The following is a 25,362-nucleotide window of genomic DNA, read 5'->3' as shown; positions in this document are numbered from 1 at the left end:
GATGGATGGATGATGGATGGATGGATGGGTATCTAGAGGGATAGACAGGAATAGTCAGGGATAGATGCCTGACAGAGCATTGGGGTGACCCACTCAGTGCCACCAAGCATCAGCACCACTCTGCCACCAATGTGTGCCAAGAACAGCGGGAACCAGCACGGACTGAGTGGTCCCTCCACAGCCTCTCCCCTCTCTTGCCTTCCCCTCAGGCCGCTGGCATCCCCTTAGCAGAGCACTTCTTGTCCTGCACCCCAGGCTGCTCCATCCCCGCCGTGCTCAGCTTTGGTTACAGCAGGAGCGAGGGGAAAAGCGAGGCTCGCCCAGCGAGGGGCACAGCCACAATTAGCAGCGCTCTGCCCGGCTCCTGCCCGCTGTGAAAGGCCGGCAAGAGGAGGGAAAGTGAGCGGAAAGCGAGGGAAAAGGGGCTGGGGGAGGGGAGGCAAGCTGTCAGCGAGGGAAACGGGGACTTTCTGGAGGGAAACAGCGATTTTCCAGAGGGAAACAGCGTCTCCTCGCAGGGACATGCAGCCAACAGCCAGGGAGCCTCAGGGATGCTCCCGGGCACCACAAGCAGCCGGGATGCTTTTCCAAGACTTTGTCTCAGAGAGAAGCAAAGGCTTCTGGCAGGGAGGGCAGCAGCAGGACCTGGGGCTGCGGTGGGAGCAGAGCTGCGAGCACGGCGTGCTCCTCCAGCAGCAGCTCACAAATGCAGAGGCAGGTTTGTCCCCGAGTGAGTGACACTGTGCTGCTGTCCTGTACTCCCCGAGAGCTCCAGGGCCCCTCTGCTGCCTGCACTGATGCTATCTAACAATAAATAGCCAGGTTCACTGAACCTTGTGCCATTGATTAACCCTGCACCAGTGCCAGCAAGGTTGGTTTATGAACCAGCAAACTCCTCAGTGCCTCCCCCAGAGCCCCCAGCCCACCCCTGCAGGGAAATCAAGTGTGTGCCTGGTTCAGATCCCCATCCCTGCTGTGTGAGCACACTCACCATCACTGAGTCAGTCATGCCTCTCATCTGGAACACGTCCATCGTGACCTCGGTGCGGTCGGAGACCTCATTGCTGCCGCTGGGGTTGGCTGGAGGGAGGTCGAAGTAGGTGCTGTCTGGTTCCCTGAGCAGAAGGTGAGGGCACAGTCATCTCCCAGCTCTCCAACACCACCCCCAGCAACTCGCAGTCCCCTCAAACCTTGTCCCTTTCCCAACTTCTTCCCCCATCCTCTGCTTTTATTTCCATCTGGCAGAGCAGATGTAGGAAATGCTGCATCCACCCAGCTACCCCAGCATATCTGTCACCTTGGGATGTCTTTACGTGAGAGGACCAAGGGAGGAAGAAGATTAAATGAAGCACAATCCTTCTCCCTTGCTGGATTAGGGCATGAGGCTCAAAGGCCAGAAGACTTGCAAACATCTTGGTGGGGCTGGAAGATATTTAATTTTGGAATTAAGGGTCCCAGCTTGAGGGGAGCTCTGCTCTGGCCCTGACACTGTCTCCATGCTGCCAGGAAGGAGCTACCCATGAGACAGACGTGGCAAATGGAATGTCCTGAGCAGAGTCTGAAACAAGGGAGCAAAATCTGCCAGGTGGCAAAGGAGTCTGTGGAAAGCAGAGGATGCAAAAGGAAATTTGTCTCTGTCAAAGAGCCACTGCTGCCTCCGAACACCCCCCGTGGGGAATGATCACACCCCACTTACAGCGTGCTCCAGAGGTGCTCGAACGTGGGGCCTTCATCAGCTGGGGGTGACTGGGACATCTTCACAGTGGGGGAGTCCGACAGAGGATAGATCACTCTGGGGGCAAAGGGAAACAGCAGGGTTAGCAGTGCCAGGGTGCTGTGCCATGCTGTGCCATGCTGTGCCATGCTGTGCCATGCTGTGCCAAGGAACCCCTCAATCCCAGCTCCCTCCCAGCAGCACAGCAGGGACCAGAGAGCCCCAGAGCCCACGGCAGGGGATACACAGGTCAGGGACTCCAGGGTCCCTTGTGGGAGACACACAAGACCAGAGCCCCCCAGAAGTATCATGGGGACACACAGGATCAAAATCCTCCAGAACCATTGTGGGGGACACACAGGACCAGAAACCCCCAGAGTACCCCAGAAGTATCATGGGGACATTCAGGACCAGAGACCCTCAGAGCTGTCATGGGGACACACAGGACAAAAATCCCCCAGAACCATTGTGGGGGACACACAGGACCAGAGCCCTTCATGGGGACAACAGAGGACCAGAGACCCCCCCGGGGGCCATTGTGGGGGACACAGGAGCAGAGCCCATAGTGAGGAACACTGAGGACCAGAGACCCCCAGAACCATCATGGTGGGGACACACAGGACCAGAGACCCCCAGGGGCCACTGTGAGGGTCACACAGAACCAGAGACACCCAGAACAATCGTGGGGGGGACACACAGGACCAGAGACCCCCAGGGGTCACTGTGAGGGTCACACAGAACCAGAGACCCCCAGAACAATTGTGGTGGGGACACACAGGACCAGAGACCCCCAGAACCATCACGGTGGGGACACTGAGGACCAGAGCCCTCCAGAGCCCATCATGAGGGACCACAGCCCTGGACACCCCCGTGGCCCATGGTGGGGCAGTGCCCACAGCCCCTGCAGCGCAGGCCAGGGATGAACCTGATTTTCAGCCAAAGCCTCCCGGATGCTGCTGCACAGCCACAACCAGAGGCACGCTGAGCCCAGCCCGTTCCCCGTGTCCCTGAGGAGGATTCCTGGAGGAAAGCAGCCCGGCCCAGCTCTCCCTGCCTGCCCAGAGCCTGTCAGGCCCAGCAGCGGGAGCCGGAAGTGTCATGGAGCCATCTTGAGCCTCGTGCTGCCTTCCCCTGTGGGCAACCATCATCCTCCTCCCTCACCCTCTCCCTGCAAGCAGCAGGACATCCTCCCTGCCCTGGCTGACACCCCCAGGCACATCTGGCTGTGCTTTTTACCCACTGCTGGCTGGACATGTCATAGTGAGAAGGTGACACTTCCTGCCTTTTGGGAGGGAGGGAGGGAGGGAGGGCAGCTGCTCTCGGATCAGGGATGCTCGGGTGGCCCCTCTGACTCAGCTGGACACCGGCTGGCTGCAGGGAGGAGTGAAAATGAAAGCAGGGAACTTTCCCTGCCCGTAGATCCCGTGAGCTGCTTTCTACAAAACACAGCATCCGCAGCCACCCTGTCTGGAGGAATCCCCATGGCACAGGAGGGCACAGGAGAGCACAGGTGGGTACAGGTGGGCACAGGTAGGCACAGGAGGGCTCGTTCCATGTCAGGGAACATGTCAGGGACAGCTAACAGCAGAGTCTGGTGTCCTCCCATCCCTCCTCATCCCACCTGAAAGGACCCACGGGCAGCTGTGGGAGGAAGAAAAGCCTAGTAGAACAGATGCAGGTGACAGAAGAGCACTGCTGGCGCCCTTACCCTTCTTCCATGCTGCTTTCCCTGGCCCAGAGCAGCTTCAGGAAGCAGCCAGGCCTTTTCCTCCCGAGGAGAAAGCACCTCTGCACCGCCCCGGCTGTGTGGTCATCATGGGTGACACCAGCTCTAACCACGTGGCTGCTCTCGTTTTCAAAAGGAAAGAAATCTGACTATTTTAAGGGCGTTTTGGAAGTTCCCTTTCACTCTTTCAAAGCACAGCGTGGGTGTGCAAAGCCAGGCCAGCGTCTTCTCGTGTTTGAGCTCTGAGCTGAGGGGTACCAGGGGAAGCTGTGGGGTGAGTGCTGTGATTTGAACCCTGCTGCTCTGATCCCTGCTGCTCCTGGGCAAGCACCTCTGCAGCAACAGTGCCAGCCCAGCACCAAGCACCTGCCTTGGCAAAGAATTTACCGACTGTGGGAATCCAGAGCATCCCTCTGGCTGCCCTGGGACCCTGGCAGGGGTCAGGAACCCCCTGTGCAGAGCCCCCAGAGACACTGGCTGTGATCTCTGTCCATGGAAAAGAGTTTTCAATCTTACAGGGTGAATTACACACTCTGAGTGTTTGATATCAGTAATAATTAAGTGTGGCATGGGTGCAAAAGTAAAGTTTTAGGATTTTGATTAGGGGTCCAAAGGGGACAAGATGGAGGAAATTGGGTGTGCCTTGTCCTTTTTCTCCTTCTTCATGCCCTCCATGTTTCACTGTGGTGTTGGCATTTTTCTGTTGGTTCAGGCTGGGGACACACTGTCCAACGTAGGTGACAGATATTGGCACGTTATTGTAAATCCAGCACAGGTAGTTTGTGGTATTTAATGTTTGTACCATCCCACTGAGGGCAGAGCCCCACACGCTGCCCTGCAGGACAGAGCTGCGGCAGGGCAGCAGAACATGTTAGAGATAAACAGAATAAACAACCTTGAAACCAGCACAGACGAATTATGGCTTCTGCTTTGGCAGCGGGGCTGACAGACAGAGACTTTCTGCAATCTCAGAATCATCAATACCCACAGATTCTGACAACTGACCAATAATTTACCTACAAAAAGGGTTCCCCAAAATCAGTCTGGTGCTGATCTAATTCCCCCCAAAAGGAGGTGCCATGTGGAGCCCCGTTTCAGGGAATGCTGGAGGTGTTCATAATTTGGGAATCTGGAAAAGCACCGTGATGGTGAGGTCCTGCAGAAGGAAAAGTCACCCCTGTGGGAAGCAGTGGGAGCTTTGTGCAACATCAAAATCAAAGGTAAATTGGGAAGAGCCTTAGAGCCTAATTCTGTATTTCTCTGGAAGTGCTCCTGGTGGCCTGGATGCAATCCCTGTGCCCAAGGCTGAGCAAATAGCACCTGGGGCTGAGTTCAGGACCAGCCACAGCCCAGCTCAGCTCCCTGCTATCACCAGCTCCCCACTCCAGAGGAAGACCTGGGGTTTCATCCTGACTTCCTCCAGCAAGAGTTCTCCAGCCAGACTCCCCCAGGAGGATTATTACTGTTATAAACTTATTATAAACTTCTTATTAAAGTGGGGATCTCCTCTCCCAGGGAAAGGGTCCAGCAAGGAATTCTCCATCCCTTCCGCCTCAATGTAGCAGGGAGGTGATGGGGGATGCTTGGCACGGCTGGCACAGCTCAGGGGGGACCTGCACTGGATTTCTTGCAGGTTTTTAAGGGGAAAAAATACCAAAACGTGCAAACAGGGGGTTGGTGCTGGGATCCTGGGCTGCCGGTGGGATTTGCCGCGTTCCCTGGATTGCTGCTTCCCTCTGTTGCTGGTCAGGGCATTGCAGGGAGGCTGCAGATGGGAAAAGAGCCTGGCAGTGGGGGAAAAAGCTGCCAACAGAGGCACCGGCTCCGGTCCCTGCTGCCCCGGGAAGCATCCCTGGGAACGGCCGCTGAAATCCTTCCCAAAGTATGGAAAACCTCCACGTACTCACTTTTCCACGGTCCTGCGGAAAAACCCAGCCCCAGAGACAGAGGGAGAAGGAAAAGCACGGAGTGAAGTCCCTACAGCCACCCCAAAAAGGGAGAACAGCTCCTGGAGAAGCAGAGCAGAGGAACCTCAGTCTATCCAACCCTGCCAATACTCACGTGTTGTGACCACAGAGGTGCCATCATAAATAAAATATACATTCTAATCAATATTAGGATGATTAATAAGGTCTAATAAATTAATAGAATGATTATAAACTCAACAATAAACTCACCATGGGCTCTCAGCCTTGCTGGGAACTGGCTGAGTTTGCCCACTGAGTTTCTGCACTCGCTGGAAGGAGCAACTTTGAGCTCACAATCAACTTCAGGGCTCGGGTTTAGCACCAGAAATGCTCAGTATTTGTTATCAATTGGGGATTTCCCACCACCCCAACGGCCCAGAAGGAAACATGACAGCGTTTTGCAGCCACCTGAAGGGGAGATGAATGCAGCAACTCAATGTAACAGGGCTATGACTAATTAATAAGGGCTCTCTGGCAGAGCAGGACTTCTGAGAGCCGTTTCCACCTCTCACACGGAGCTGCTCCATGACTTGGGAACTGGCCCTGGACTTTCCTCCTCACAAGGAGACCCATCAGGATCATCCAGCCCACAGCAAACAACTTAAAGTTTGAAAAGAATGCTGCCAGCCCAACGCTGCCCTGTGCTATCACTCATTTGTCCCGGACTGTTAAATTCACACCTGCAAAATGAGGTTTGTAAAAGCAGTGGAGGGAGAGCGAGTGAGCTTTCCTGCAGCACGCTTCGAATCTCAGGACCCCTCTGGGAGGTCCAGCAGCTTATCAACAATTTTCTTCCGAAGGGGAGGCATGTTGGAGAGAAATCCTCTCTGACAGCAGCCCGTGATGGGGCAGGAGGCTGAGGCCGCCACAGGGACCTGGAGCACCCAGCCAGCCCCTGCATCCCACCAGCATCCATCTCCTCTGCTGCTTCTCCCATCCCAGCTTCCTCCAAAAGTGCTCTCACTCCAGAGTTAAACCACTTGGGAACAAACTTTCCAAGGCACTTCAATATTGTGTCACAAGCCCACGAAGCGAAGCGGCCGCAAATCATCCTCCAGCCGCGTTATCGAGAAACTCACCCGCACCCAGAGCAAGGGGTTTGCTCTTGGAGGTTTTTTTTCCCCTCCTACCTGAGTTTTGAGTTCCCCCGGAGGTCTCCAGCGGGCAGGAGTGGCCTGGGATTGAGGATCTACGTTATTTACTGCTCTGCACTGGAGTAGCGTCCCGGTCGCCAAGGCAATGACATTGGAGCTGCTGAAAGCTGTGTGAGCAGTGAGGCAAAGGCTCCTGCGCTCCTTCTGGGATAGGAGGCTGCTGCAAGGGGGTGGGGAGTGCTCAGCCAAGCGTGCCAGGGAATTAAAGCTGGTCACCAGCGCCAAAGTGACGCTGGGCAAGTTGGCTGTGGGGGCTGTGACAGCGGTGGCCACCTGGGCTTTGGTCAGGCACAGAACCAGGGCATGGTTTGGGTCAGAGGGACAATTAAAGATTGTCTCATTGCCGCTTTTCACTATCCCAGATTGCTCCAAACCCCGTCCAACCTGGCCTTGGGCATTTCCAGGGATGGGACATCCAGCAAAGATGGATCTCAGCATATCAAGGAGGCTTTTCCCCTCGTTGGATGGGTGGACTGAGCAGGTTTTGTGTTTGTATTCAGCCAAGGGACCAGATCATCTCTCCCACAGGGATGGGGAAGGGCTCTGGGGCTCCCTGCACTGCTTCCCTTGGGGAGCAGCGACTCGCCACTGCACGCAGAGAGGAGCACTGGGTGAAGAATGAACATTTCTGATTAAAAACCATCACCCACGAGGGTAATTATGGACTCACAGACGCCCTGTCACACTGACAACCCCTCACAAACTCACCCTGGGTCACCCAGGCAGGCAGCGGGCTCTGCTCATCCTTGGGCATCACTGCTTGTGCTCAGCTCCCCTGTCCCCACATCTGTCCCTCTGCTGTGGGAGCAGAAAACTGATGCATTCACCCCCCAGGAAACACATCGGCGGGGCTGGAAGCAGCTTCTGGAACCCAAATAATCCCTAATGAAATCATGACTCCAATCCTCAGAACCTCTGATCGTGGGGTTTATTTTTGATGGTGACTGTGCCCCCAAACAGGGTGGGGGGGTCCCACTGGGCTGAGCTGTCACTGGGACATTCGGGGACTTCATGCAATGCTGGCATGACTCTTTGCAGATTTTAAAGCAATCAGTATTAAAAAAAAAAAAAAAAAGCGTATTTTTTGACTCCAGTCAACAAACAAATTCAGTCTCTGAGTTTGTCCAGCTGAATACCAGTCTTGCAGAGATTTGCAACAGATTTATCTGTTGTGTTGGTAGCAGTAGAGTCCTTGTGTGTGAGTAAATCCCTTCCTCACACCTATGTGAGGAAGTCAGATTTTTGGGCCAAAAATCCCGGGGATACACACCGTGGGGACAAAGGGAGGCAGTTGTGCATCCCCTGGCTGTTGATAAAATGTGTATTTTATGATTGGCTCTTCACAAATATTAAATTGAATACTGTATCTATTATTATGGAGGGTTAGTTCGTAATACTGTATGAATCCTTTTAAAATAGTGTGTTAAATGTAGATTTAGGTTATCACATAATGTTAAAATAGAAACTATGTGATGAAAGATATTTTTTTACTAGCTCAAGGAACGGGATAAGATAATCAAGAAACTCTTCACATAGAGATAACAGCAACACGAAACCTGAAGAGTTACAACCTCCTTATCAGAAAAAACAAACATTCTTCCACCTTCTCTCTGTCTTTATGGAACCACCAGGATTAAGGGGAAGAAGTTGACAAAAACCAGAAAAATTCTTAATTTGCAAGGAATTTATGCACCATGTATGAGATACATGAATACACAACAGGCTGTTGCTTTTAAGTATTATCCCTTTGTTCAAGGCATGTTTTTGGCAGCTCAGTGCCCAGAAACATCTGGACGTCCAAAATTCTTCACTTTTTATTGTCTCGGAGTGTCCTAATCCTCATTGTCCAAATTTTTATTATTCTAATTTTATTACTATTTTTAAGAACTATTTTATTACTAATAAACTTTGAAGATTAAAAAAAACCAAGTGATTGGTGTTTTTCACAGCTACATCGATTGATTGATTGAGTGATTGATTGATTCCAGTCAGTTCATATCCTTTTTGCTGGGGTATCTCTATTCCAATTTATTAGTTCCTCGGTCCTGTTCGGGGAATCTGGCGCGACATCCCACCTGTGCTCCCACTGCTGTCGGTAATAGTGATTAGCCCGAAGGGCTGATTAATTAGCCAGAAGGGCCGGTTAATTAGTCAAGGCTATTCCAAGCGCGGGACGGTGCGCGCGGAAAGGCGGCAGATAAGGGAGGTTTCCCTGAGGACAAGGAGAGGAGGGAGAACTCACCCCTCAGCTCATTAACCGCGTCATTACCCGGCTCATTAGCGGCTCATTTGCATACCAATGCCGCCTTCCCGCGCGCTTCCCGCCGCCGCGCGCCCCCTGCCGGGCGGGCGCGGGACCACAACTCCCGGCGTGCCCCGGGGCGGCCCCGCCCCTTCCGGCGGGCCCCGGAGAGCGGAGCGGGGCGGCCCGAGGGCGGCGGGTTCGAATCCCGCCGGTGCCGCCGCGCCCGCCATGAACTTCTCGGAGCTGTTCAAGCTCTCGGGGCTCCTGGGCCGCTTCTCCCCCGATGGAAAATGCCTGGTGAGTGCCGGCCGAGGGCAGCGGCGCCGTGCGGCCCGGCACGGGCCCCCCGAGCGGCCGGGCCGGGCTGAGGGCGAGGATGGAGCCCCGCGGAATGCGGCCTGAGGCTGCTGCTGAGGGGCTTGGAGGCACTGAGGGCCAATAGCGAGACCTCAGTTCGCTTAAATTAATCGTAATCTGTTAGACGCATTGTTTAAAATTAAATATTACTTTAAATTAAGTAGTAGCTGAAGGGAGCCTCCAGGGAGGATGGAGGGGGACTTTCCACAACGGTTTGGAGAGGCGGGACGAGGGAGAACAGCTTCAAACTGCCGGAGGGAGGCTGGGTGGGCTCTTGGGGAGGAATTCCCTGCCAGGGTGGGCAGCCCTGGCACAGGGGCCCAGAGCAGCTCTGGCTGCCCCTGGATCCCTGGCAGTGCCCAAGGACAGGGCTTGGAGCAGCCTGGGACAGTGGAAGGTGTCCCTGCCCATGGCAGGGTGGAACTGAATGAACTTTAAGGTCCCTCCCAATCCAAACCTTAAAGAGATTCTATTAAATAAGGGATTCTATGAAATAAAAAAAGTTATAAGACAGAAAATAATTTTTTAAAAACTGGCGTTGCTTACCCAGCAGTGATGGCATTGAGGATTCTATTTACTGCTCTAAAACCCCCTTTCCCCTGGGTTAGTTCTCACTGCAGTTCACAGTGGAGCTCAGTGCATACAGAATAGAATTACAGAATCCTAGATTGGTTTGGAGCACAAGGAGCTTTAAAGCTCATCTGGTTCAAAGCCCCTGCCACACTCAGGGGCACCTTCCATTATCCCAGGTTGCTCCAAGCCCTGTCCAACCTGACCTTGAACAATTCCAAGGATGGGGCAGCCACAGCTTCTCTGGGAAACCTGTACCAGTGGCTCACCACCCACAGGGAGGATTTTTTTTTAAATTTAAACACAGCAATTGACCCTCTCTGAGCTAAACCTGGCATCACAGCGAGCCTGGCAGGGACAGCCCTGGTGCTCCATCCGGGATCCTGCCCCAGCTCAGCCCTGTCCCTGTCCCCGCCAGGCCTCGTGTGTGCAGCACCGTTTGTTGGTTCGGGATGCCAGCTCACTGCAGATCCTCCACCTCTACACCTGCGTGGATCAGATCCAGTACCTGGAGTGGTCCTCGGACTCCCTCTTCATCCTGTGTGCCATGTACAAGCGGGGCATTGTCCAGGTGAGGATGGAAGCAGGGCAGGGCTTTCCCAGCTTGGGTGTGATGTGAGTGAGAGTTTAACAGCCAGCACTAGTCTGAGGCTTTGCTGAGGCACCTTGATAACACACTTTGAGGATAACCCAGCATGCCAGGATTTGGAAAGCCACGACAAACATCTTAGTTTGAAAAAGAATATTTAGGATAAAAATATCTAGCAAAACAGAGATGATCTTACCAGTTTCTTACTGCAGTAGGAAATAAACAACATGCAAGCTTGTTAAATGGACCAAACCCGTTTAGATGTTGGATATTCAGTATATTTTTCACAGAGAAAAAGCCAACCCCACATCCTTTGCCATTTCCATGGCCACCCGGAGGTATGGGACTCACTTTTGCAGCGGGATCCAGCGCCAGTCCTTCATGGCTGCGGGTGCTTGGGTGTTGCTGAGCTCCCTGAGGTGGGGTGCAGGAGCCTGTTGGCAGCTGCAGGGAGCCCTCCCGAGCAGAGGTGTGGGTGAGCTGATGCTTCTGCTGTGTCTGCTCGCTCCCTGCCCCAGGTCTGGTCCCTGGAGCAGCCGGACTGGCACTGTAAGATCGACGAGGGCTCCGCGGGATTGGTGGCGTCATGCTGGAGTCCGGACGGGCGTCACATCCTCAACACCACCGAGTTCCATGTGAGTGTGGAGGCAGGCTGGCTCCCCTCGGTGTCAGATGGTGCTGTCTGCCCTTTGCCTCCTAAAATAACCCAAAGCCCTTAAAGCTGCAGCGGTGGGGGAGAGCACAGATGCAGCTCTGTACTCCTGTGTGTAACTCGGGTTAATTCCAGGTTAGGTGTTTGTTGTTCCACTAACATTTTGTCCTCTAGCTTATGGTGATAAGCTAGAAAATGGACACTTAAATTTGAAGATACAATTGTGTGGTTCAGAATATATCCTGATGGTTTTGATTTTGAGGGCATTCATCACAGCAATGTTGCTTGCACGGTGGAAAAAGCTCAGGGTTTCTAGTTAAAAAAAACCCCAAACCATAAACTATAAATGTTTCAGAGTGATTTTAAATTAAAACTTATAGGCTGATTGACCTGTGAGATGAGATTTAGATCCAGATCCTGGAAATATTTTCCCAGTTGTTTGATTTGACACACAGGAGCCAGACTGCTGGTGGAACCACTTGTGAAATTAAAATTATAACACCTTTAATGCTTGTTAAGACCTATATTGGGGAATGCTACTAATGGAGAATCCAAATTGGTTTGTGGATGGTCGGTTTGTTGGAAGACTTGTGGATTCTGACTTTTCCACCTTTTGGATTAGAGCTGATGATTCCTGTTATTGAGTACAACAATATATGGTCAGAAAATAGACAAGAACTGCATGTGAGACACTTTCTTTTTGTATTTACTCTTTCCAAACCTGTGGAAGGGTTTTAGATGACAGGATCTTGTATCATAACACTGGTTAGCACAAAATTTACATGCTGCAGTGCAAGATTTCCCCTTTTTTGGGGCAAATCCCACTGTTAGTGGGATATAGCTGTGGACTCTGCTGTGTGTATTTACAGACCCACTCCCCCATCCCTCTAGATAGGAGTGCTAAGTTTAGGCCTTGGTTTTCCCAGGTGTGAATTGCCCTGATAGCAGCAATAAAATGTAAAAACAAGCCCAGAATCCAGCCTGGAGGCAGTGCAGCCATCCCTGCTGGTCAGGCAGCAGCAGAGGAGGCAGCACTGCAGGCTGGGGCTGTGTGAGGCTCCCAGAGAAGATCTCGTGGCACGTGCATGTGGGGGTGGACCAGCCAGGATTTATTGCCTCCCAACAGAACTCGCTTTGACCTTAGAGGATTTCATTAAGCCTTTGCCAAGTTGGCATCTGTGTTGGGATAAGTTTCCTTTCCAGCTGTAAACAGGTTGCTAAATTAGCTGTTGTCAGACAGCTGCCAGGGCTGGGCCATGGTTGGAGCTGTGTTTACTCCCTCCCTGCTAAATCCACAGTCTGGGGGGATGGACGTGGGCAGTGCTCAGGATATTTGATAGCAGTGTGTTATCAAATCCAGTGATTGCCGGGAGGCTTTGGGGGTTCCCTGTCAGCCAGCTCAGCTGGGCTTTGGTCACTTCCAAACAGCACCAAGTAACCACTCCTTATTCCTCAGGTCAATGTGTGGACTCCAGTGAGAGCTCCCAAGGAACTTTCTTATTCCCTGAGTTTTTTAAAGGTTATGGTTGTGCTATTTTCTTTCTAGCAACCTGTACTTACTAGTGCCTCAGAAAAATCATTACAGAATCCCAGAATAGTTGGAGCTGGGAGGGCCCTCTGGAGATCATCCAGTCCAACCCCCCTGCCAAGGCAGGGTCTGGAGCGGGTGGCACAGAAATTAATCCAGGTGGGTTTGGAATGTCTCCAGAGAGGGAGACTCCACACCCTCTCTGGGAAGGTGTTCCAGTGCTCTGCCACCCTCCATGGAAAGAAATTCTTCCTCATGCTGAGGTGGAACTTACTGTGTTTTAGTTTATGGCCATTACTCCTTGTCCTGTCACTGGCACCTAAAAAAAAAGGAGTCTGGCACCATCCTTTGACACTTGGAATTCATCAGCTAATTTGTAGGGTTTCTTTGTGGGATCAGTGTTCCTCCTCTGCTGAAATCCACTGTGGGAGGCAGTTGCACATTATCAGTGTGTCCTGTGGAAGGTGTTGAACCCCATGTGACTCCTTCCAGTCCATTTTTCCACCAGAATTTACAGGCACGGGTGTAGCTTAACAAACAGCTGCAGGTGAAGGATCTGAAGGAAAGCAAATGAATCCTCTTCACATTTCTGAAAGTGCTCAAAGCCAGGTTGGACAGGACTTGGAGCAGCCTGGTCTAGTGGAAGGTGTCCCTGCCCATGGCAGGGGGTGGGATAAGATGAGCTTTAAGGTCCCTTCCAACCCAAGCCATCCTGGGATTCTGTGATTCTCTGCTTCCTCGTGGCCCTCATTTTTTGGGATAAATACTGTGAAGATGTTCTGGAGTGTTTCTCTGAAGAGCTGTGCTTATAAACGACATTCTTTGTACTTTGTCTCATTCCATGTCGAGTCCTTAAGCATTAAGGAGCTTCTCTGGAACTCCAGCAGCAGGGAAAAGTGTGTGTTTCTGTGTGTATCCCAGCTGATCCTTGGTAACTGTGCGTGGCTGCGTTGGCTGAAAAATGCTTCCTGGCGAGGAATGTGCTCCGAATAATCTCCTGAAATCCGGCGCTGACAGACACTGCTATGTAAGGGGGCCGAGTGACCCAGTCAAGTCTGGGACAAGGGTTGACAGTCATTTGAGCTGTAGGTTGTTTAAAAGTGTGTTTTTGTCTGCTGAAAATCACCAGTCCTCCACCTGCCTGGAGCTGTCAACATCGGGCAGTGGTCCTGGGCCCGGCGCTGGAGACTGTTTATCACGTTACCATCTAAATACTTTTTATTTCTCAGCTGCTTTTAGGCTATTTTAAAAATGCTTCTGCTTTTGGTTTGTTTTTCCACTGCAAAACAACAGCTGAAAACTTCTCAGACACCATTATCGTGAGGATTTGAGTTTGACAATTCCACTCAATTGAGTCATCTATGCTGAAGAGAAAGTATCCCCAAAAAGGAGCAGTGGAGAAGGGCTTGCTGTGGATTTAACTAACCATGGGCTGTTCTCCTTCTTTAAAACCAATTCTCCATGAATTCCCTGCCAAAGGCAACGAGCAGCAATGGAAATTTCCTGTCATTTTTGAAGCATTTGGTTTCTTTTCTCACCCTCTGTGTTTGGTGTTTCTATTGCTCCTGATCCTGTCTGCAAGCTGTGACATAATCCTTCTAATCTTCTTCATCTCATTTATGTTGGCAACTTAAATGAGATTGTGGAATGTTCCAGGTGGGAATATGAAGGTTTTCCCTTTCAGTCACAATTCAGTTGTAAACACAGTGTAAAGGGAAGGGGGTGTGAAATCCATACATTAAGCACATAATGTGAGTTTTTCTGTAGGAATGTCTGAGTGGGCACAAATGGAACAACAGAAGAGGATCCTACTGTCAAGAATCAAAATGATTTGCTTTTGAATGTTCCTAGCACTAGACCAAACCATAATGTTGTGATTTGGATGAGAAGTTAGGGTGGAATTATAGAATATATATTTTTGCTTCCCTCTGAGCCTGCAGCCCTTGCAGGGGAGAGAGTGGAATTGAACAAAGAACAACAGGATGAGAGGACACAGCCTCAAACTCAGCCAGGGAAGGGTCAGGTTGGACATCAGGAGGAATTTCTTCATGGAAAAGGTGGTCAGGCATTGGAAGGTGCTGCCCAGAGAGATGAGTGGTGGGAGTCCCCATCCCTGGAGGTGTCACTTGGTGTTCTGGGATGGGTGACAAGGATCAGGGATCAGGCACGGTTGGATTGGACTTGATGATCCTGATAATCTTTTCCAACCTCAATGAATCTGTGAATAGAGGATTTGAAACAAGATGATCTTTAAGATGATCTGTGATTCTGTGATCTTGTTAGATGTTAAAGGTGTGTTGTGGCTGATAGATGGATTGAAGATGAGGGCTTTGCTTATTTGCTTTTGCTTAGAGGCATCTTGTTTAGTTGCAGTCTGTGTTTTTGCAGTTTGCTGTCCATGTTTTGGGGCACACAGGGCAGGGCAGTGCCCCCTAAGCAGTATCAGGGTGTGATGGCACTGTGATCAAGTGCCAGGAGCATGTGCTCAACAGTGAAGAACAGGAAAACCATTATTGTCCTCCCTAAGGAATCACAAAGCTTGACCCTCTTGGAAAAGCTGCTGTTTTTACACCAAATGGAGGTTTAGGTTGGATGTTAGGAAAAAATTCTTCATGGAAGAGGTTGGCAAGCAATGGAACAGGCCCCTTAAGGGAGGGGTGGAGTCAACATCCCTCGAGGGATTTAAAAGACATTTAGTTGTGGCACTTGGGGACGTGGTCTGATGGTGGCCTTGGCAGTGCTGGGGAAATCATTGGACACAGTGGTCTTTGAGGGTTTTCCCATCCTAAATGATTCTGTGCCTCCATGATGGAGCACAGATGGATGCAGAAATACTTTGAAACAAAGGTGGCCTTGCCTTTTCTCTGGCTGGGCCTCAGGCAGGGCAGAGGTGACAGTGGTAACTCCACATGGGATGTGCTGTGTCCCATCTCCAGGGATTTGTGTGCTCTTGAGCTCAACATGAGCAGCAAGGTGTTGCCTCCTGAGGCTTGGAGCAGTCAGTGTGGTCCAGGATGGAAGTGTGTTTGATGCCCAGCAGGCCAGGAGAACTGTTCATGAGGCTGAGTGGCAGCACTCAGATGCCTTTGTCAGGAAAAATGATGATCCAGCCCTCAGCATTCGAAGCCTGCAGCTGCTAAGCTTGTATTAAGTGGCTGGAGAATGTGTGCTGTGTGTTTTGCTCAGGGGAGGCAGGGCAGCCAGTGCATTTAGGGCTGCAATTAATAGTCCCCAGCAGCATTTCAGTGCTGCAGTTGCTGCAGAGGAATGTGTGGAGGCATTGTGTTGGTATTTTTAAAGTAAATCTTGCCTGAGGAGCAGACTGACAAGGCTGGCTTTGGGTGGCCGGAAGTGAGCGGCTCCAGGGATAAAAGTTGATTAATTCATCTCATGGGTTCCTCCAGGAGCTGCTGAACTTAGAGGAGGAGATTCTGCCCCTCTGCCCTGCCCAGGTGAGGCCCCACCTGCAGAGCTGCCTCCAGCCCTGGGGTCCCAGCATTGGAAGGACCTGGAGCTCCTGCAGAGAGTCCAGAGGAGGCCCCAGGATGGTCAGAGGGATGGAGCAGCTCTGCTGGGAGGAAAGGCTGAGGGAACTGGGATTGTTCACCTGGAGAGGAGACACCTTGGGGTAACCTCACTGTGGCCTTCCAGTGCCCAAAGGGAACTTACAGGAAAGATGGACAGGGTCCATTTCCAAGGGCCTGGAGTGACAGGGCAAGGGGGAATGGCTTGCCACTGACAGAGGGCAGGGTTAGGTGAGATACTGGGAAGAAATCCTTCCCTGTGAGGTTGGGCAGGGCTTGGAGAAACTTGGTTTACTGGAAGGTGTCTTTGTCCGTGGCAGAGCCTGGGACAAGATGATCTTTAATGTCCCTTCCAGCCCAAATCATTCTGTGATTCCATGAAAAAAGATTTCAGTGTTTCTTCTTCAAATCTCAGAAGTTTCCTGATGTGTAAGGCAGAAAGGTCTGTTTGGGATTCCGTGGATCTCTGATGGGGAGGCAGTGTTTATTGGGATTCTGAAGCTTGGTTTGAACCCTGTAAATCCCTTGAATTCTGCTTCCCACCAAAACTGATCATGTCAGCAAGGGAAAAACCTCCAGAGCCTGCAGATTACCAGTGAAGCAGATCCACAGGCTGCTCCCTGAGCATCCTTTGTCACCACTCAGCAGTGCCAGGTCCTTCAGGGAAGGAAAAGGTGTGTTGAGGACAAACCTGCAAAAAGGTCTAGGAGAACCTTCCTCCTGAGACTGCTGGGGTGCTGCTGGGCTGTGTGGGGTGTGGGAGGAGGAGGAAATGGGCACAATGCTGGTGTTTTACATAATGGATCAGAATTCATTTTGGTGTTCAGTAGTTCAGGGAAAGGCACCTTTGTGATAGAGGTGCTTCACTGGCAAAAGTCCTACCTGTAGCTGCTCCTTGGTGCAGTAAAATGCAGGAAAGCACAAGTGAAAAACCTGACCCTGGAAACATTCCTTGCTCCAGCTCCAAATGCAAAGGTTCACGTGCCATCCTGGTGAATGCCCATGTGTCTGGGGCTGCCGTTGCTAAGGGAGAGGGAGTATTTGTTTTTAATTGGGTAATGTGCAGATGGCAAGGCACAGCCTGGAGTGCAGCTGTGACCTTGGGGAGCTGTGGGGAGGCTGGGACTGGGACTTGGTACTTGTGGAGGCACAGTTCTCCAGAAATCCCCCAAACACCAGTGTAAAGCCTCGCTTTGCATAGCAGGTTTTGGGTGTCTGAATTTTTCAGTAATTCTGTAAGGGTGCCTCCTTGTGTGTGCCTGAGGAGGGAAGAGCAAAACACAAATCAGCCGTCAAAGCTGAGGGTTTCTAAATGTTGTAAAATACAGCTCAATATTCATGCTTGATAGCCTTTCCCCAAGGGATACAGTGTTCTGAAGGGGTTGTAACTTATCATCCATTCATAAAGGCAGGAAACTCCCCATCTCTCCTCCAGATTCTGTGATGAATCTGTTTTTCCAACTGCAAAGTGGCTCTGGGCAATAGGTTGGGAAGATGTTTGTGCTAATGTCAGGAACTTCAGTGTTTGTGAAGAGGTTTTCTTCATATCAGTGGTGTGAATTTTGCATCCCCATCTAAAGTACTCATGTAAGCTTGGGGAAAATTCCCTGCTAACTGCCAGAAATTGGGAAAGAATTCCTCATAGCTGCTTCCCAGGTCACTGTGTTATACAAAATAGCTGCAGAATTAATTAATCACAGAAGGTTCATTGATCCACTTTGTGTTGCTGAATTAGGTTGATGTTTTCCTATTAATTCTTTTTTTTTTTAATCTACAAAAATAACCCAAACTGCTCCCTGTCTCTGTGCCAGCTGCGAATCACGGTGTGGTCCTTGTGCACCAAGTCTGTGTCTTACATCAAGTACCCCAAAGCATGCCAGCAAGGTAAGTGTCACACACCTAGCTGGGAATGGTCCTTGAATGTGGCAGAAAGGGAAAAGGACTTTAATGTGACCACAAACCCCATTTTTGGGAGCAGGGCCTGGTCCCCTCCCTTCTGAGCAGCACCTGCAGCCAGGTTGTGGTGTCTGAGTGAGGGATTCCAGCAGATCCATGTGCCTGCTCTTCACATGTGCATCTGTGTTGTGTTTGCCCCTGAGGGATCCTTTAAGACATTAAATTATGCTGGACGTGCTCGCCATGAAAAACATTAATCCAAAGTGACTTTTGTCATCTTCTGCATATGGAAAGGCCAGAAAGGGAAGCTTGTGTCAGGGCTGTCAGACCACATGGCTGTGGTAAGCAATTTCCTGCCCAAGGCTTGTATCCCAGAGATGACAAAGGCAATTATGTATTCCATGTAAAATCCAGGAGGATGGGGAGCAATGCCTGGGAGTTGGTGGAGACCCGATGGTTGCATAACTGATCCATTTAGCCAGGCTAAATGAAGTGGTTATTTGAAATCTGTTGGGTTTATATAACAACTGTCAGTGGTTAGATGTGTTTTGAAGCACGCTAGAGCTCTGCATCCTGAGAAATTGTACATTCTGAGCTTAAAAATTGCTGACATGGTGAATCAGTAACTTCACTGTGCTTTGCCTTGATTAATGTGACCTTCTGTGAAGAGATTCTGTCTTTTTTAGTTCTGCTTTGAACTGGGAGTAACTGTGCCTTGCTCAAACTCATCAGCTCTTCTGCCTTGCTGTCTGATTTCTATTTAAGCCAGTTTTAATTAATCTGTCCCATGGCAGGGGTGGCTTTCACCAAGGACGGGCGCTACATGGCCGTGGCAGAGCGGCGTGACTGCAAGGATTTCATCAGCATCTTCGTGTGCAGAAGCTGGCAGCTCCTCAGGGTGAGCTCTGCCTCTGCTCCCACTCTGCTCTGTGCACATATTGCACACTACTCCATCAGAAACACAGAGAGTAGCAAGTGCTTGGTACTTGGGACATGTGATACAAACTGTTCACACATGAGATCAGTCCATTGAGGGTGGCATTGGCCACGGGCTGGATCGGAGCAATTAAACCTCACCAAGGACTTACCTTGTATCTTGGGAATTCTGAGCCTCACCAGAAGCTGAGAGAAAATTTGGGAAATATTCCTAAATGTTTGTCACGTTCCAAAGCTCGTCCCTAACGAACCTTGGTAGCAGAAGCTGTGGCTGTCCTGTTCCTGGAGGTGTCCAAGGCCAGGTTGGATGGGGCTTGGAGCAACCTGGGATAGTGGAAGGTGTCCCTGCCCTTCCACTATCCACTAAGAAAAAAAGACTTTTTTCTTTTTTTTTTTTTTTTCCGCCAGGGCTTGGGAAATTGCAACCTGGAAATGTAACAAAAATGTGGGATCATTTCAATAGGATATCTGTAAGGTCCCTTCCTTACTGGAAGGGATCCCAGTACAGATCCTGTACTGGGCTTTAAGACAAGGAATTAGCCTTCTTGGATTTTTGACTGATTCGGTGTAACTAATTTAATTTTCTTATGAAATGCTGTTCATTTGAAGGTATGGAAACTTTTAGCTTTTCTGTGGAGGGGATCAAAGATCCACTGAATGCAGCATGTATTACAAGAGGAAATATTTTTGTTGCTACTCTGGCAGACAAAAAGCTCTTTTATGTTTGTGGTAGCCCTTGAAAAGTTAAAACTGAGCATTCTGTCAACTTGGATACAACAGGATTTGTTGACATGTTTCAAATGGTTTTGTGGTTTCTCTTTTGTGGGCAGCATTTTGACACTGAAACCCAGGATCTGTTTGGGATTGAATGGGCTCCCAATGGCTGTGTGCTGGCAGTGTGGGACACGTGCCTGGAGGTAAGAGGAAAAGCAGATTATTTTCTTGCAGAGCTCAAGCTGGTCTTTGGCCATCATATATAAAGCAGTGACTAAAATAATTAGTGCTTAAAATGTTTCTTTTGAACATAAAAGTGTGTGAGTCCAACTTTTGTTAAATATTACACTTATATTGGGGATGGGTGTCCTTGCAAGTGGATGTCGCTGTTCTTTAAATCTTCAATGACAGCAAATTATTTCTAATTTATTTTGCAAAAAAATTGTAAACATTGCAGAAGCTGCAATTGAAATAATGAAAGACTAATGGAAGAGTGTAAGAGTCTTCTGCAGTTTTACTGACATTGCACTGAACAGTGATTTTACAGTTACTAAAAGTACTCATCCGAAAATAGAGCAATAAAGCCTCTTAACTCATAGACAAGAGACCATTTGTACCTTTGTATTTAATTGCTGCATGTTAAGCAGCAGAGTTTGGCAGGATGATTTGCCTGCCTGTGGTTTTTAGCAGCGTTTCTGGATTAGAGTGGCTGTGCTGTGTTTCAGTACAAGGTGCTGCTGTACTCCCTGGATGGGCGGCTGCTCTCCTCCTACCGCGCCTACGAGTGGCCCCTGGGCATCAAATCCATCGCCTGGAGTCCCAGCAGCCAGTTCCTGGCCATTGGCAGCTTTGATGAAAAGGTGAGAAGTGTTTCCTGCCTCTTTTATCTAAATCATTTGAAGAACTTTGCCCTAACAGTCTCCCCTTGCCACCTTCCTGAGCCAGGTGCGTATCCTGAACCATGTGACGTGGAAGAAGATCACAGAACTTGAGCATGCAGCAACCATTGCCAGCAAACAGACTGTAAGTGTGGATCCCAAATCCATGGAGACCTTTGCAGAGCTTGGGTGCTGCTGTTTGTGTCTGAAAGATGCTGATTAATCCATTTTATTCTGGAGACTTTTTTTCTTTCTTTTTCCGCCAGGGCTTGGGAAATTGCAACCTGGGAATGTAACAAAAATGTGGGAATCCTTTCAAATTTGATGAAATATATTTCTGTGATTGTCTCTTTTTAGCAGTAATAGATTCTCAGATGCTCCTGTCATGTGCCAATGTATTTTGGGTGTAGGTGGTGGCTGCATTACAGATTTGGGTGTGCAGCTGATGGCAAACTGGAAAACTGAGCAGGAGAGATTTGTCTCAGCTTCATACAATTCTTAACTTTAAACAGTGCTGGAACTGGATTGTGTTCAGATTTTCCATCCTGTGTGGACAGGCTCATCCAGCTCACCTAAAGGGCATTTCCTGGAACATCTGTCAGCATTGATTTTTATCCTTTATACCTGCAAGGTCTGACAGATTCTGGGCTGTTGGCAGCAGGTGCAGAGCTGCTGTTCCCAAAATCCTGAGCTGATCTCATCCCTGGAGCTAACAAGAACAGTGTGTGGTGCCGTTTGCCATTGCAGAGGACCTGAACAGACCTCCTGGAAGAGTCTGTGTGTGGATTATAAGCCTACAATATTCACATGACTCTGCCTCTCAACCAGAAGCCAGGCACGAGCCATTAAAGCACCTCAGCAAAGCTACTCGGGGCTGAAAAATGCCTTAACTTCCAGTTAGGTGTAAAATATGTCATGGAAAACAAATGGAAATAGCTTTGTTAATCTCCACTACACAGACAGGAATTGCAGTTGCTGTGTTTTATCCTGGTGCTTGTGTTTGGGAGTATGTTGCAGGCACACTAAAATATTTTTGCTATTTTCCTTCTGCAGCAGTGCACTTTGTTTGTGACAGAATCAGATTAAAGATTTTTGGTTGTAAAAATGAGATGTTCCCACTGTAATGGGGATGATTTAATTTGCTGTCAGAAATAATGAACGAGGTGCACTCCCTCAGGGTTTTTCTTCGGAGTGTTTTTCCTGATTGTGGTTCCAAATGGCCCATGATTCCCTGGGAATACTGGATTCCAGATCTGCCTACTGAAGCCCTTTCCTCTGCTCATGAACAGGGGATACTGAGATGTACTAAATGTGCAAATGAGCCAGTGGGATGTGGGTTTTTGGTAACACCCCATGTCCAAACTCTCCAAGGCCCTTCTGTAGAGCTCTCACTTGTTTCTTTGTAGATTGTGTATAAAGAAGTGGAGAAATCCCCAACTGTTGGCACAGAGAGACTTTCTTTCCCTCCAACAAGAGAATTGGCTAGTTCTCTCTTCAGCACACAGAGTAAATGTAAGCCAAAGTTTACTCAAACCAGACACTTGAGTTTGCCTTGGGAAGTCTTTAAATAAACATTGTAGGTGAACTCTGCCCCTTGGACAGTGGAACAGATCCTCTGGATGTTCTCTAGGGCAGTAAAAATCAGTCTCAGTCTTTGTGGCACTGTAAATCACCTTTGGTTGACAGTATTTGAAATACTAGTTAAAAGGTAGTAGAAAAATTACTCTCCTAATTTTCCTGATTTAATCTCAGTCTTGCCTGAATTTCCAGCCTTTCCTTTTCTGTAGGGGGGCAGGAATAATAGTAGGGTGGCTGTGTGAAGATGTAGTATCTTAAGCAATTGAAATTTTGATTAGAACATCTTGGAGAAGAGTAAAATATGGTCCTATCACTGCAGAGATGAGGGGTTTTAACAGTTGGATGTAATTGCATTGTCCATCCAGGCTCACTTAGTGAAATGCTTTTATTTCCCATTCCAGATGACATTTCCCAGGTGCCAGTTTCTTTACAGTACATCAAACCAGTTGCTGACAGGGCAAATCCCAAAGTGGGAGTTGGGATGTTGGCCTTCAGTGCAGATAACTGTTTCCTGGCAACCAAAAATGGTAAGTTCCGAGTGCCCTGCCTTAGAGGGGAAACCATGTGGGGCATGTGGGGGCTTTCCTTAGCAGAAGTGATCCTTTACACTATAAAAAGAGTCATGGCCCTGTAGAATCAGCTCTGTTGTGAGATATATAACTACAGAGGAATCCCAGCCTGTCTTCTAGTGTGTGTTAACTGTTGTTAGCTGCCAGAACTGGTGATCAGGGCATGAACTCAGCCTTGGCTCTGTATTTAATGAAAACAGGGGGGGTTTATATTTCTTCAAGTTTGTGTGAGTTCACTGTATTGAAAATGAAAAAATTCTTCCCACTTACAGCCTGGGTCTCTTAAAAGACAGAACTTTGTACAACCTATAGCAGGAGGAATTCTGACTTCTTGAATAGTGAAAATCATGGAATTAACATTCCATTTTTCCCTTTGGTCCTGAGGGGCTGTTTGTGCCTGGATGCCAAAGCTCTGGGTCAGGTGTAAAACCCATCAGATTAATGTGATAAAAGCTAGGGAAGGACTGGGAGATGGACTAGACCACTTTTACCTTCTTTTCCTGAAGGCTGTGCTTGGCAAAACTCAAGTGGTGCTAACCCTGGGGCATACCTAAGGATTTGTGTCGTACGAATTTGTTTATTCCTGTGCATTTAGAAAAAACACACATGATCCTTTTATCCTCCAGCTATCACACAGCTGCTGCTTCCTCTGCAGATAACATTCCCAACGCTGTGTGGATCTGGGACATCAGGAAGCTGAAGCTGGCAGTGGTGTTGGAGCAGCTGTGCAGCATCCAGTGTTTCCAGTGGGACCCCTGCCAGCCCCGCCTGGCTGTGTGCACGGGCAGCAGCAGAGTGTACCTGTGGTCCCCAGCTGGCTGTGTCGTCGTGCAGGTGCCTGGGGAAGGTGAGCAGCAGCTCCCACAACCCCTCAGCAGCTGCTCAGTTGTTGGAAACTTGGTTGCTGAGAATTTTAGACTTTCTGTGCTGACAGGCACTGACCCCCAAGAAAACACTGCATTGACCTGAGGTCGTGGAGAAGCTTCCAAAATGGAATGATAGAACTGGGATTGTGGGTGTAGTTTGAATAGAAGTGTGTGATACCACAGGGTGGAAAACTTAAGAGCTTAAGGGTTTAGAATATAGTAATATATATAAAGCAAGGTGGAGGTTTTAGAGTGGAGGCTGGTCCCTCTCCTTTTTCCCCCCTCCTCTCCTTTTTCCCCCCTCCTCTCCTTTTTCCCCCCTCCTCTCCTTTTTCCCCCCTCCTCTCCTTTTTCCCCCCTCCTCTCCTTTTTCCCCCTCCTCTCCTTTTTTTTCCCCCCTCCTCTCCTCTCCTTTTCCCCCTCCTCTCCTCTCCTTTTCCCCCTCCTCTCCTCTCCTTTTCCCCCTCCTCTCCTCTCCTTTTCCCCCTCCTCTCCTCTCCTTTTCCCCCTCCTCTCCTCTCCTTTTCCCCCTCCTCTCCTCTCCTTTTCCCCCTCCTCTCCTTTTCCCCCTCCTCTCCTCTCCTTTTCCCCCTCCTCTCCTCTCCTTTTCCCCCTCCTCTCCTTTTCCCCCTCTCCTCCATGGGTTTGGGTGACATTGTGTAATTGGACAAAAAGTCCACATTGTGAGCCAATGGTGGTTTGTCATTGGGTTAAAAATAAAAATAATTTAGGTGTAATTTCTTAATTAGACAGTTTATCCTTAAAAGGTATTGTAGAGAGAGAGATACAGCTCCATTTTTAGTTTGTTAGAGTGAAGTGCTGTGGAACTCAGGGTTTGTGAGACTGTAACAGAGATAAGAATAAACATCTGGATCCCAACAAGAAATACCATCTCACGATTTAATCCCAGCCCTGACAGAAGCAAAGATCCAGATTCAGTGAAAAATATTATTCCATTTATAAATTGATCTGAGCGTTATGCTGGAAATAGCTCAGGTGTGTCCTTGGAGCTGTTTAAAAATGGGTGTTCTCTCCCTCAGGCAAAGAGGAGTTCATAGTGAGACACAGGAAATGTCTCAGGGACAGCACGGGGCCCGCAGGGATTTGTGTGGCTGATTCCAGCTGCCTTTCCTCCAGCAGGAGGATGGGCTGCCAGCTCCTTGCTGACACACTCTGATCTCTTCCTCCAGGTGACTTCCAGATCATTTCTCTCTCCTGGCATTCCAGTGGGGACTCCATGCTGCTCCTGAGTAAGGACAACTTCTGTGTGTGTTACTTGGAAAGAGAAGAGGTAAAATAAAATAACTAAAATGCATTAAAACTGCTCCCAAGTCTGAGGAAGAAAGAGGAAAGGAGTGAAAACCTGTTGCCCAGTCTGAAGTGTTTGTATTTATAAGTTATTTATTTGAAGGAGCTCCAAGCTCAGTGTGTGGAATACTGTGACTGCATTTGAATGAAGTGATGTAGCAAGTGAAATGTAAGTAATGAGTGTCTATTGCAAGAAAACCTGAATCTTGAGGGAGTTGATCTTTTTCAACTCTGAACCCTTATTTTCTAAAACTGTAGCTCTGTGTATATATAATGTATAGCTATTATTTAAATTTTCTATTTCCAATAAATATTTTGATAGTTACAAACTATAAACCCGCACCTCTGCACTTGAAAGTCTGTTTCAGTGTGATCAGTGATGTGATGATGTAGTGATTTATCCCAGCACAAGGAAACTGTTACTTGCACACAAATAATTTTGGGTGACAATAACTGTGCCTGGGCCACCGTGGATTTATTACATGGAATCTTTGCCAGAGGAATCACAACTGACACTTTGAGATGCTGGATTACAGGTAACTGAAATGGGAATTTTTGTCCCAGCTCTGGTGCCAAATAGGAGTGGATGGT

General features: G+C 49.2%; 2 protein-coding genes across 4 annotated transcripts in view; one reads left to right on the top strand and one right to left on the bottom strand.

The window, feature by feature from the left end:
* Positions 1-7,014, bottom strand: part of TP73 (tumor protein p73) — a 28,999-nt gene extending 21,985 nt beyond the window's left edge. For 2 of the 3 annotated variants that reach the window (XM_012570383.5, XM_030289274.4), the window contains exons 1-3: positions 3,423-3,523; positions 1,697-1,792; positions 992-1,115 (exon numbers count right to left, since the gene is read on the bottom strand). In XM_012570383.5, coding sequence (XP_012425837.5) covers positions 992-1,115; positions 1,697-1,792; positions 3,423-3,433 — 231 coding nt within the window. In that variant the 5' untranslated portion in view covers positions 3,434-3,523. Of the gene's footprint in view, positions 1-991; positions 1,116-1,696; positions 1,793-3,422; positions 3,524-6,537 lie in introns of those variants that run through there. The other variant, XM_072917268.1, reaches the window with a different exon arrangement.
* Positions 7,015-8,940: 1,926 nt separating this feature from the next.
* Positions 8,941-25,107, top strand: WRAP73 (WD repeat containing, antisense to TP73). Its single transcript, XM_002196538.7, has 12 exons — positions 8,941-9,103; positions 10,152-10,304; positions 10,841-10,957; positions 17,838-17,910; positions 18,717-18,820; positions 19,689-19,775; positions 20,298-20,432; positions 20,518-20,595; positions 21,857-21,962; positions 22,430-22,555; positions 23,253-23,444; positions 24,654-25,107. The coding sequence occupies exons 1-12, from the start codon at positions 9,035-9,037 to the stop codon at positions 24,761-24,763; spliced, it is 1,350 nt and encodes a 449-aa protein (XP_002196574.5). The 5' UTR covers positions 8,941-9,034; the 3' UTR covers positions 24,764-25,107.
* The last annotated feature ends 255 nt before the right edge of the window (positions 25,108-25,362 follow it).

Source organism: Taeniopygia guttata, chromosome 21 (assembly GCF_048771995.1).
Source record: "Taeniopygia guttata chromosome 21, bTaeGut7.mat, whole genome shotgun sequence".
Lineage (NCBI taxonomy): Eukaryota > Metazoa > Chordata > Aves > Passeriformes > Estrildidae > Taeniopygia > Taeniopygia guttata.
The sequence above is the reverse complement of the archived record's forward strand: the minus strand, read 5'-3'. Positions and strand labels throughout refer to the sequence as shown.